The following is a 12,513-nucleotide window of genomic DNA, read 5'->3' as shown; positions in this document are numbered from 1 at the left end:
TGTGCATTAGGCTGTCTAATTGAAATTGTATATATCATTTTCAAATTTCAGTTGATTGAAAACAAAAGACAGTCTGATGCGCAGTACAAAGTATGCAAAGACCGATAACTAGACCTCGTCCAAATAGGCGTCTCTTTTCCTGCTACCCTCTCTCTACAAAACTATGTCAACATAGTCGGATGATTTCTAAATTATTTTATTTCAAAAGCTTCGATTAATTATTTTTGAGGAAATTTTAAAAAGAAAAACTAGATGCATTATATGGTTAAGGAATACATGGAGGTAGAAGGGATATGGAAATAACGCAAATTATATTTTCAAATTTTATTTTTTAATTTTATTGGGAGGTCAAAAAAATTAATGTAAGAACCAAAATGTATGAATATTTTTAAACATTTTCCAATTTATTATTTTCAATAATCGTTGGTTCATTTTTTCTTGTACTCATCACTCCATGTTTCCCTCGCATATGTTTGATATAATTTGAGCTGTTGGCGAAATGATGGTTACACTCCACACATGAATAAGGACGTTCGCCTGTATGTTGTCTGATGTGGACCTAAAATATTATTCATATGAATCGCTGTATCGTAAAATAGCGCTAGAATTTATTGATAAGGCAGAAAATATATAGAATATCGCGTAATGTATGATAGCAAAATTCCTTCAAGTCTGAAGTACCATTACTGAAAAAAATTCTAGATTCATTGATAGTTTTAAACGGACACAGTTAAATGGCCTAGTTATGGTTAAGCACAGCTTAGCCTACCGCATTCAATCCGTGAAATTGCAATAATCAAGGTCAGTTTATCGTAGTCATTCTTCTCCCCTGAGTGAAGCACTCATAAAGCTATCCTTGATTGGACATCCTTGCTTGCCTTATCGAAATAGACACTAACGTTAAAATACTGAATACAACGAATTTTGATGTATAGTAATACGATTATTTTATAAATATAATAACCTTTAAAAAACGTTTTGTTCGGAATCGTTTATGGCAATATTCACACTCGAAATCCAAAACACCAGTATGAACAGATGAATGAAGTGCTAAAGTTCCTTTTCTTGTAAATCGTTTTCCACATACTTCGCACGCATGTGGTTTTTGTTCTCTATGCACTTGTAAATGAACTCTTAATATATGTCGAGTTTTGAACGATCGTTGACATTGATCACAAGTAAATGGTTTAGCATCTGAATGTGCTGTATTTAAATGACTTTGTAATTCAGTTTTTCTAAAAAACATTTTTCCACATTGTTCACAACTAAATTCTCGTTTACCTATTAACCAATAATAAAAAAAATTTAATACTTTAACGATATAAATAATTCCACACATATTTTATTTTCGGTGTAACAAATCCACAAAAGTAAAAGGTATGACATTGCCAGCATAAATCAAAATATTGATATCAATATTATCAAAGATAGTAAATGAAAACTCTAAAATTTTTCGAAATAAGTTTCGATTTTTGTCTCAATTTCCCCAAAAGACACATGAACCCTTAAAATATAGCAGAATACAAAAATGATATGTGGTCGCACACGTTATCGATAACAATTATAAAATCGACGTACGAAAGCATCTATATTGAAAGACTGGGCAATGAAACAATGAATTTGGATAAAGGACCTGTTCCAAATTCTAATTCCAAACCCTAATAAGCACCTTATTTCAAACCTTACTGAATTAGGTGCTTACAAAATCATCTATATAAAAAAATTGGAAAATTAAGCAATGACCTTGGATAAAGGACCTATTCCAAATTCGGATTCTAAATCCTAATAAGCCCTTTATCCCAAAGCCTACCGAATTAGATACCTAGGAAAGCATCTATATTAAATTTTCAAAATTGAATTTTTAGAATTAATAATGAATTTCGAAATTGAAAAATCATTTAGTTCCATGATTTTTTTTTTATTTGTAATTTTAATTTTGATTTAAGTGTCATCAAAATCAGGTGATAAAATACTGGAGTATTAGTAGCCTAAAAGGATCCATCCTCATTGTGTGTGCACACTTTAAAACACCAGTGTGCAAACCTTCACCAAATTAATAACGGGTAACATACGTATTTATAAGATTAATTACTATTAGCTAATTCATACTGACGATGACTTCTTGGTAGTAGAAATACGTATTTATATAATACAAAAATTGATCTAGGAAATTGGGGCAAAAATCGAAACTTACAAACAGTCGAGAGTTTTCCAAAACAATGCTTCGTTAGGAAAAATAGCAGTAATATTTTTTTTTTGTCGATTTTGAAAAGGTGCAGTATTCAAGATATTTACCTAAATGTACTGTTTTCTGGTGACTTAATAAACTTGAAGAGGTTGTTAATTTCTTTCCACAAATATCACATTCATACTTAAACCTTAAATCTGGTTGATGTAATCGTAAATGTCTTTGTAAATAAACAGCAGCTTTAAAATTATTTCCACATTCTGGACATGTATAGTTCTTTTCATCGGAATGACTTCGTAAATGATTTCTTAATAGATATGGTTGATAAAAGTACATTGAGCAGATGTCACATCTAAAAAGTATAAATTTATTATACCTTGGTATATGAAATATACCAAGGTATACTAAGTTTAGTCCCAAGTTTGTAACGGGTGACAGTCCCTTCTCGGGGAGGCCACAGAGGACTCTTGGTCTAGATGCTAGGGACATCATCAAAGTTGAAAATAAGACATAAATAATTTCAACCCTAAATCTAAAATTGCCTTGGCGCTCGTATTACCTTAAATGTCTAAAACTTACTTATATGTATATTTATCCCTGTGTTTCTTCACATGCTTTTTGAAAGATGTGAATACATCGTACGTATTTGAACATTCTGTACAACTATAAACTGGTTTCTGTTTATGTTCATCTGTGAAATGTTTACGTAAATTTTCTACAGAGGGGCATTCCAATTGGCATGTAGCGCATTTCCATTTAAAATTTTTCCATGCTAAAAATAAAAATAATTGCTGTAAAGGCTGGCATGAAAATAATCAAAGATTAAATATGCTACCATCTTTGGTACGTTGTACTTGTGCGTTTCTTTTCGCTTTTCGTTTAGCAATTTCTGGATCCACTACTGTTATTTTTTTCCCATCTAAAACACGAAAAGTCATTATTTACAAAGTATTATAAAAACTAATTCAAGATAATAATAATAATACGTTTTTTACGACTAGTAGAATTGTTTTTTGACTTTTTTTCGTTTTGCTTTTCAACTTTTTCATTCGTATCCTTCAAACAAAAATTTTTTGAAAAATTAGAATTTTAGATACGAAAAAAGTTAAAGATTCTTAGAGAATTATCAAGTAGTTTTAAATTGACTGAGTGTGACTTACTTTTTCTACTTTAGACACTTTCTTTTGGACTTCTGAATTCTCTTCATCTTTCACTAAAAACAAGCAATGAATGAAAAACTATCCAATATTTCTATGAATTTTGATAATATACACTTTCAAAGGTATTTTGCCTAGCACTGACAAGAATTACTAAAAAGGTATTTCCAAACCTTCTTCTTTTACTTCGACATCGTCGTAATCATTCAATACCGTTTCAACATATTGATACCAATCATTTTCTGGTTCTTGTAATTCACTTTTCAAATTTACTTTTTTCTCTGCTATCGCATCTAATAAATTTTGTTGAGCTTTTTTAACAAGTTCTTGAAAATCATACGTAGATCCAACTTTATCACAACACAACAAACAAACATTGTTGGGTAATTGTAGGTTATCGAAATTCAAACTTAAACATTGTTGAATTTTGGATTCTAATTTTAATTGAATTGCTTGATCATGTTTAATATTTATTAATTCATTTCCAACTTTCCACTCAGCACAAAGTCTACATTGTAAACAAGCACTCATACTTCAAATATTTGTATTGACATTTAACTTGACAGTCAAGTTTGTTTATTTAAGAGGGGAAAAACCCTCTAAAATTTGTAGGAAGGTTCAGTTGTTTCTGATTATAAAAAATTAAAGAAGAAAGAATTCATGAAATTGAGCAAATTTTCTTCGTTTATTAAAATCTAAATATTACTAGATTGCATAATCCTCCAGCCAAATATAATTTCCAGTTTCTCACCTTTTTTTCTTATATAGGGGTGGGGATTGAGGTGAAAATGTTTGTTTTTATATAGATATAGGAAGAAAGAAGAATTATTTTCTCTACTGATTATAAAATATAAATCAATTTTTGAATAAGCATCAGCTCACGAATCATAGCATTATTATTGTCTCTGAAGGGCTTTTCACCTCTCCAGATTTGATCGGGACACTCCCGAAATCGTGCAGTTTCTCCCGACTCCTGGTCAACATAAATTCTCCCGAGTTGAGTACGAAAAGAGATTTTTTGATTATTTGTTATTATCGATATATCCTCACTGTTGTCGATCGTTTTTCGCGTTGGGTTGAGGCGATTCCACTCAAAAATGCTACATCGGAAGAAATTATTGATACCTTGATCGCATCCTGGTTCTCGCGTTATGGTCTGCCTATGCGTATCACCACTGATCAAGGCTCACAATTTCGATCTCGTATGTGGAATGATTTTTTGTCAAGTCTGGGAATTAAGCACATTTCGTCAACTGCTTATCACCCAATCAGCAACGGGATTGTCGAACGTTTCATTCGGACTGTCAAGACATCCCTTGCTTGCTGCAAAAAAAATAATAACTGGCACAAAATTCTTCCATGGGTTATGTTAAATTTACACTCCTCGGTAAGGGAGGATATTGGTTTTTCATCTGCTGAGATTTTGTATGGAACAGAAATTCGACTTCCATATAATTTCTTTGGAGATGTGACTGATATACATCGTTCTGTTTTTGAATCCACAAAAGATTTGAAAAACAGAATGGTCAACGCTAAATTCTTTTTCACAAAACGGTTCGTAAACAAAAATGTTTATTTACCAAAAGATTTGGCCAAAACAAAAAAGGTTTATGTTCGAGAAGATTGTGTCAAACCTCCTTTAACTTGTAATTATAGAGGACCTTACTCTATAATACAAAAATTTTCAAAATATTTTGTTGTTGACGTCAACAACAAACCAACTTCTATTAGTATAGATCGACTCAAACCAGCATACTATTTGGATAGTTAATTTCATTTATTATTATTTATTTATTTTTGTTAAATATTGTAGTGGAAAATAATATATTGTTTCAAAATTTTGTGATATTTCTTTTAAATATCAATCATTTTTTAATTCAAACCAATATATTATTTTTCATTTTCTTTAATTGTTCAATTTTTCATTTTATCATTAATTTTTTTTCCCCTGGCCAAAAACAATAATTATCAATAATTATATTTCTTTTCTTATTCACATAAGTTAAAATATCTCTATTTTTTTCCAAATTAGATTAAAAAATTTTTTTTTCCAATTCTAAATTGTTTTTGGTCCGTTTTTTTTTTTAATGCAGATTTTTTTTGTTTTTTCAAAGTTATCTCACTATGTTTAGATTTTTTTTTTTTTTTGGGGGGGAGTAGATGTAGCGGACGCATCTTTCCGTTGGCTATTAATTATTCAATTATAATTAATAGACGAGGAAGGCTGTGACGATGCATTTACCATAACGACATAAATTGTATAAACATTTATTCGATTAATAAATTCTTAACTTTGAGTTTGATTTATTATTTCTTGCGCGTCTTTCAGGAGAAGGTTCAAGTGAAGTCTTCATACATATTATGAAATTATGAAAAAATTGCAGGGTTAGAAGCTTTTTTGACAGCCATCTTTTTATATAAAAGAAACGTCCCTTTCATTCTACATATTTGTGCCCTGCTTCGCTTTGCGGTGATGTGTTTGTTACATCCAGACTTAACGATTCGCCGCAGAGCTGTAATATGTAAATTGTAAGGGACGTTTCTTTAAGCACTATCGGTCTACATTGAAAACAAGTCTATGGCTTCTTGAGCAATAGGTTGGAGAATTCTACAATCTGATTTTCCTTCAAACTGTGTTTTTTAAATTTTATGATAATATAGGCGTTAATCATATTTATATTGTATAGAAATATTTCACAACAAATTTTTTATCATTTTCATAATGATATCTTTATTAAAAATTAAATTTGTGAGTTAAATTTTCAAAAATCCGAGCCTGTTTACAACTTGGAAATTTTTTCACTTCAAATTTGAATAAACAAACTTGTCAAGTTGAATGTCAATTCAAATTTGACTTAAACTTCAAAATTTGAAATATGAGTGCTTGTTTACAATGTAGACTTTGTGCTGAGTGGAAAGTTGGAAATGAATTGTTAAATATTAAACACGATAAAGCAATTCAATTAAAATTAGAATCAAAAATTCAACAATGTTTAAATTTGAATTTCGATAACTTACAATTACCCAATAATGTTTGTTTATTATGTTGTGATAAAGTTGGATCTACGTATGATTTTCAAGAACTTGTAAAGAAAGCTCAACAAAGTATATTAGAAGCAATTGCAGAAAAGAAAGTAAATTTAAAAACTGAATTAACAGACACGGAAAATGACTCGTACCAATATGTTGAAACAGTATTAAATGATTATGATGACGACATCGAAGTAAAAGAAGAAGGTTTGTATATTATTTTTTGTAAATTCATTACAGTGCTTCTTTTATCGAAACTAGTTTAAAGAACTAAAAAAATTGTAAAAAGTTAAACATACCTACAGGTTGGCTCTTAAGTAATAGTACCATTTGTAAAGAATTAACACTATTATTATAAATTACTTTGTTTTTAATAATTTTAATGCATATTTTTAGTGAAAGATGAAGAAAATTCCGAAGTTAATGACGCTGAAAATGTAAGTACATTCAGTTAATTTAATAAGGTTATTATATTAGAAGTAAATCGTATTTGGAACTCTTATATTTATCAAAAAATGCTTCTTTTTAGGATACTGACGTGAAAGAAGAAGAGCAAAACGAAAAAAAGTCAGATGAAAATTCTTCCCCTCGAAAGAAACGTAAAAATTTATATTAATTTGAATTATTTATTATAATACTTAACAATTATTTTGTTTTAGGTAGTAAAAAGGTACAAGTTTTGGATCCAGAAATTGCTAAACGAAAAGCTAAAAGAAGCGCACTAATACAACGTACAAAAGATGGTAACTATTTCATACTCAGTGTTGCCAGCTTTCAGTTCTCAACACTGAGTTGGCTAATACTAGATTATTTTCAAATCAATCTATTCAGAAATTTTCCTTTTTTTAGCATGGAAAAATTATAAATGGAAATGCGCAACATGTGTAATTGAATGCCCCTCTGTAGAAAATTTACGTAAACATTTCACAGATGAACATAAACAGAAACCAGTTTATAGTTGTACAGAATGTGGAAAAACGTACGATGTATTTACAACTTTCAAAAAGCATGTGAAGAAACATAGAAATAAGTACAGTTTTAAGTAAGTTTTAGATAATTCGAGGTGGTATTTATAGCCATGGAACTTGTAATGATGTATAGTATCGGAGGCAGAGAGAGGTATATCCGATTGAAAGGTTTTGTTCAATCAGGAAGCCCACAGCTTCTCTACCCGGATTGCCCCCAGGGTAAGCTCTTATCTAAATCCAATAGTGGTTAAATACACTTCAATGTAATCTACTCCGAAAAAACACGTAAACAGAAACTCGGGATATCGATAGGGTTTTAGCGATGGAAACGCGGAGTTTTATGAACAGTTGTGATGAGACTCCCACGACCTTTTCTCCAGGTTTCCGTGGAGTATTGCAAGTGTTCATAGAGATCTCTGATGATCCCACATGCAGGAGAAATCTGCAGGACGCTAGGTTAAAAATTTGTTTGGTCCGAAACTTTAAATCCATCAATATTGGGAGAAAAACCGGCGGAGAAGCTGTAGGTTTTCTGTGTGGCAACTGGCCTCGACGGAATCTTATAGCATCATCTGCTTAAAATAGAAATCCGGGTAAGAGATGCCTCCATTCGAGACATCTCTCCCGGAGACGTCTTACCTTCGGATGACAAGTTGTTCTCAAAGAGAACATTTGCGGCACCCCTCTTACGTTTTTATTTATTGCTAGTGTTCTCACAGAGTATGAACGGAGCACATACCGCAACGAAGCATATACCGGCAATATTCCGCAAATACTCTGAGAGCACACCAGCAATACTCCGTAAAAAGACCGGCACTAATGAACGGAAACCAAAATAAAACGCAGGATTTCATGTCGCAACTTCAAAACAAACAAAACTTCACCTACACACCGCAAAAAGTTTACAAAGGAGTATACTCTGCAGAAACTCCAAGTTGCATCAGAGTTAGTTTCGACCGAGTTATCAAAATCGTTAAGAGTTCCTAATTCCTTGCATCTAATTTTTCGGTTTTAATCTGTTTTAAAGAAGGTATACTTATAATAAGACCAAAAGGCTTAAAATTATTTAGCGAAATGCGCGGGCAGCACACAGTTATCTGATAAAATGAAATAATAAGTTATAAGTTCTTAAAAGTTCTATGGCTAATTATTTACAACTCATAGTTTATACTTAAAATAATTTTTTTTTTAGATGTGAAATATGTTCCCGTTATTTTAATCAACCATATCTTTTAAAGAATCATATGCGAAGTTGTCACTCAAATGATAGAAATTATACATGTCCAAAATGTGGTAAAACTTATAAAACGTCTGATTACTTACAAAAACATTTAAAATTCCATGAGCCTGATTTAAAACCTCAATTTGAATGTGAAATATGTAATAAAAAACTATCATCTAAAGCTAGTCTAACATATCATCAAAAATTGCACTTGGGTAAGCACTTTAATTAAATACAATCGAACTAAAAAAAATAGAAGCTTGTTTTAAGGCGTTTCGAAACCAAAACAAAAGTGTAAATAAAAAATTGAAATTTTGTGTGTTAATGAATATTTAATACGCATAGTGTATAAATTTCAAGTCGATTCTCTGTACGGTTTACGATAAATTAATTATTAAAAACAGCCCTTTCTACATGGTGGTTCATGAAGAAGTCGCAATAAATGTTAATTTTTTTAGTCAATAAGTGCTTTTAAAAATGTTTTACCATTTACATAAAAAACTTATATCAATATTCCTCAATTTTTAAGCTTTAAAATCATACCAAAATTAAGAACTGTGCATAAAAAAGAAAAACTTTTTTTTAATAAAAAAAACTGACTTCGATAGTTAATTTCTCCTAAACTGTTCAGAGAATCGATATGAATTTTTCACTAATTGTATAAAAGAATGATTAATTAATTGATAAATAAAATTTTTTGGATCATTTCCATTTTTTTGGTATCGAGATACCTTAAACCGAATTTTTCAAATTAACGTACGTTTTATATTTTGTAGGCGAAAAAGATTTTAGCTGTGAACAATGTGGCAAAACCTATTTTAATATTTGTTCATTACAATACCATATAGCAACCGTACATTCCGAGGCGAAACCATTTAGTTGTGAACAATGTCAGAAAACATTCAAAACAAAACGTATTTTAGAATGTCATATACGTGTTCACAGTGATGAGAAACAGTATGCGTGCGAAGTATGTGGTAAACGATTTCTTAGAAAAGAAGCACTAACGCAACACTCAACTGTACACACAGGAGTATTACCATTCCAATGTCAATATTGTTCGAAAAAATTCAGAACGAAACCATTGTTAACGGTAAATATTAAAATTAATTTTATAAGTCTAGCTTAAAGGACGTTTTCGGCTAAGTGATAAAATTATTTGAGACTTCTGTTTCAAATTTTTAAGAAGAATCCTGTTAGAACTTGAGAAAATTAGATGATAATAAAGAGTAAAATTTTTTTGTATTTAGTTTTCGAAATATCAAGTCCTAATGATTTATAGGAAATCAGTTTTAGAATACAAAGTGCAATCATTTCAGAGCTTTAAATGTATTTTATGGAAAATCTAATTCCGTCTATTATAATTTTCTTTATATGAAAATATTTGTCATGTTTTCAACTAATGAATATTAGTTTTCCGAATAATCTTACGAAATTAACCCTTCTGACATAATACAACATCCATTTTTAAAACACTTCAATATAGGATTTTTATGTTAAAAATGCAAAGTTTAACAGCTCAAATCTATAAATTTAGCAACGTAATTAAAACGATCTAAAGATGATCCTAAAAAAACGTGATTTATTGGCCCTTCCTTGGGATCGTACTTCAAAACCCATATAAATTAAAAGATGGTGGCAGACCTCACTGGACAACTTTTTCGCTTCGCTTTATGGCTCGCAGTTCAGGGCTCTCAAACTTTCTGTCCGTTTGATTTATACAATTTTTTTTATTTTCGGCCGAAAGTACGTACGTAGCTGCTTCTGTTGGTAGGCAGAAAGTTGATAACAAAGCATAAATGTCGACCTCCTAACAGAAGCAGCAAGTACGTACTTTCGGATGAAAATAAAGAAAAATAGTATGTACGCAGTACAGGAATCTCAAACTATCTGCCCTTCTAGTGTAATATACTATTCTAATTTTATTCCAAAGTATGGAGGCCTAAATGATTTTTTTTGGATGCTGCTTGCCTCTTGAATCGTGAACATCCAGCAATAAAATTTCGAAAAAAGTTTTAAAAGTTTTTTTACCTAAGAATATTAAAGATTTTCGATTACTTTTGTTGAGATAAAGTTTTTTTTTTTTATTGACAGTTTTCCCAAGGAGATATTTAATTTGATAGATTAAAATAACCCACCGTGTAACAAAATCAATAAAAAAAAAATTTTATAATATTTTTTCTTTTAGAATCATATCAGACAACACACAGGTGAACGTCCATATTCATGTTTGGAATGTAATCATCATTTTGCAAATTCCTCGAATTATATTAAACATATGAGAGGAAAACATGGTGTGATGAGTACAAGAAAAAATGCTATTTCAAAACTTGATTCACCTCCTGTATAAAAATTGGAAAATTTATTTACGCATATGTGGCCTTCATTGTGTTTTTCGTATTAAGTATATTCAATTTAATTGTAATAAATCCGTTTTTAAATTTTTATTTAATGTTTAACGATTAAAAACTTAAATTAATAAAACTAAAAATAATGCGTCTTAATAATTGTTTTTATTTCTTATTCCTTATTTACAAAATAATTTAAACCGATTTTAAATAACCAAAAACGAATTAAACCTCATTGACAATTTAATCCAATTGATAGACTTTTCGATTTTTCCATTACAAAAATATTAAAACATCCCTAAAAATATTAAAGTTGTCGTCCCGCTATGGGCATAGTGTCGGAATTCTAATTTGTTTGTATGTGCTTACTAAGCATATAATACAATTACCATAAAAGTTCAAAGTCGATTGACCGTCTCTCTAGATAAATTTAATTAAAGTTTGGATAATTAAAATGGAGAGCCTGAGACAGGTTGTGCTTTTAACAAGTTTTTTAATTCGAGAAAAAAAAATTAACCTTCAGATATTTTCAAAAAACTAACTGAGCATGTATTTATTCTGAGTTTAAAAAATCAAAATTATTAACCGTGTCATTGTTGAGATATAATAATGCAAAATTAATCAATTTTATTGTTGAACAGAAATTACTATAGTTTGAGTATTGGTCGTTGAAGAGAGTTATGTTTGTTAACAAAATTGTAAACAGCATTTGTTACACAATATAATGCATGAGCTAAAGTTGCGTGTGATATTATAATGTTAAAATGGTTAAAAATCACACATTATTTGATAACAAGCATGTTATGTACACTCTTATCGTGCAATTAAACCAAAAATTTTTTTACGATAAGGAGACAAGCGTCTTAAAGGGAAAAAATGGTAAACAAAAATTATTGTGTGTAGTTTTTAAACGGCTATTGGGATCTGACAAAAGGAGGCATGACATCTGGTTTTCAAAGTAGAAACTAATTTCAAGTTACAGCTTTTAGTGTTGATCATTGAAAAGTTTGGAGTTACTACTTTTTGCAAGTTATAATTACAACAATAATAAATAATTGATAAAAAAAATTAAATAATGATGTCTGGAAAGTATTTACCTCAATTTAAAAGCACGAGAAGAGTAAAGTGTTGTGTGAAGAATTGCCCAAGTCGTTCCAAGACGAATACAGATCTGAGTTTTCATAATTTGCCTCAAGGAGGCAAATATTACACGAAAATTGAAAATTATTTTGGTAAGTTTGAGAAAGTTGATGTCTTAAAATTATGGCAGAAAAAAAATGATTATGTTTTATCAACTAATATGTTTAAATCTAAAAAGATTATTGTGTTTTGACATCAAGAATACTTGAAGAGATATTTAAATTAGTTGTTTGTAAACAGTATGACGTTAAACTGAGCATATTCTCCTCACTTTCGACTTGATTTTTTCCACATTTAATCACATGACCTGCTTTCTAAAGTCTTTCACCTTCAATAAAATTACGATTACTCGGTTTTGTTTACCCCCAACTACAAATTTCATTAATATTAATCATTCTCTTCTTGAATTAATATTAATCATTCTTCTTCTAAAATTTGTCACTTTTTGTCGGCCATGTTT

General features: G+C 30.0%; 2 protein-coding genes across 2 annotated transcripts; one reads left to right on the top strand and one right to left on the bottom strand.

Moving 5' to 3' along the window:
- Positions 1 to 348: 348 nt before the first annotated feature.
- Positions 349 to 3,196, bottom strand: LOC123294079 (gastrula zinc finger protein XlCGF49.1-like). The gene is made up of 6 exons (XM_044875151.1): positions 3,175 to 3,196; positions 3,024 to 3,107; positions 2,768 to 2,960; positions 2,296 to 2,540; positions 965 to 1,281; positions 349 to 559 (listed from the first exon to the last, which is right to left on the bottom strand). The coding sequence occupies exons 4-6, from the start codon at positions 2,522 to 2,524 to the stop codon at positions 389 to 391; spliced, it is 717 nt and encodes a 238-aa protein (XP_044731086.1). The 5' UTR covers positions 2,525 to 2,540; positions 2,768 to 2,960; positions 3,024 to 3,107; positions 3,175 to 3,196; the 3' UTR covers positions 349 to 388.
- Positions 3,197 to 6,221: 3,025 nt separating this feature from the next.
- Positions 6,222 to 11,059, top strand: LOC123292942 (zinc finger protein OZF-like). Its single transcript, XM_044873656.1, has 8 exons — positions 6,222 to 6,582; positions 6,772 to 6,812; positions 6,905 to 6,974; positions 7,035 to 7,118; positions 7,225 to 7,417; positions 8,536 to 8,780; positions 9,342 to 9,658; positions 10,754 to 11,059. The coding sequence occupies exons 1-8, from the start codon at positions 6,222 to 6,224 to the stop codon at positions 10,913 to 10,915; spliced, it is 1,473 nt and encodes a 490-aa protein (XP_044729591.1). The 3' UTR covers positions 10,916 to 11,059.
- Positions 11,060 to 12,513: the final 1,454 nt, after the last annotated feature.

The sequence above is a fragment of the Chrysoperla carnea genome, chromosome 2, assembly GCF_905475395.1.
Source record: "Chrysoperla carnea chromosome 2, inChrCarn1.1, whole genome shotgun sequence".
NCBI classification, from domain to species: Eukaryota; Metazoa; Arthropoda; class Insecta; order Neuroptera; family Chrysopidae; genus Chrysoperla; species Chrysoperla carnea.
Note: the sequence above shows the minus strand (reverse complement) of the source record. Positions and strands in the feature narration are given on the sequence as shown.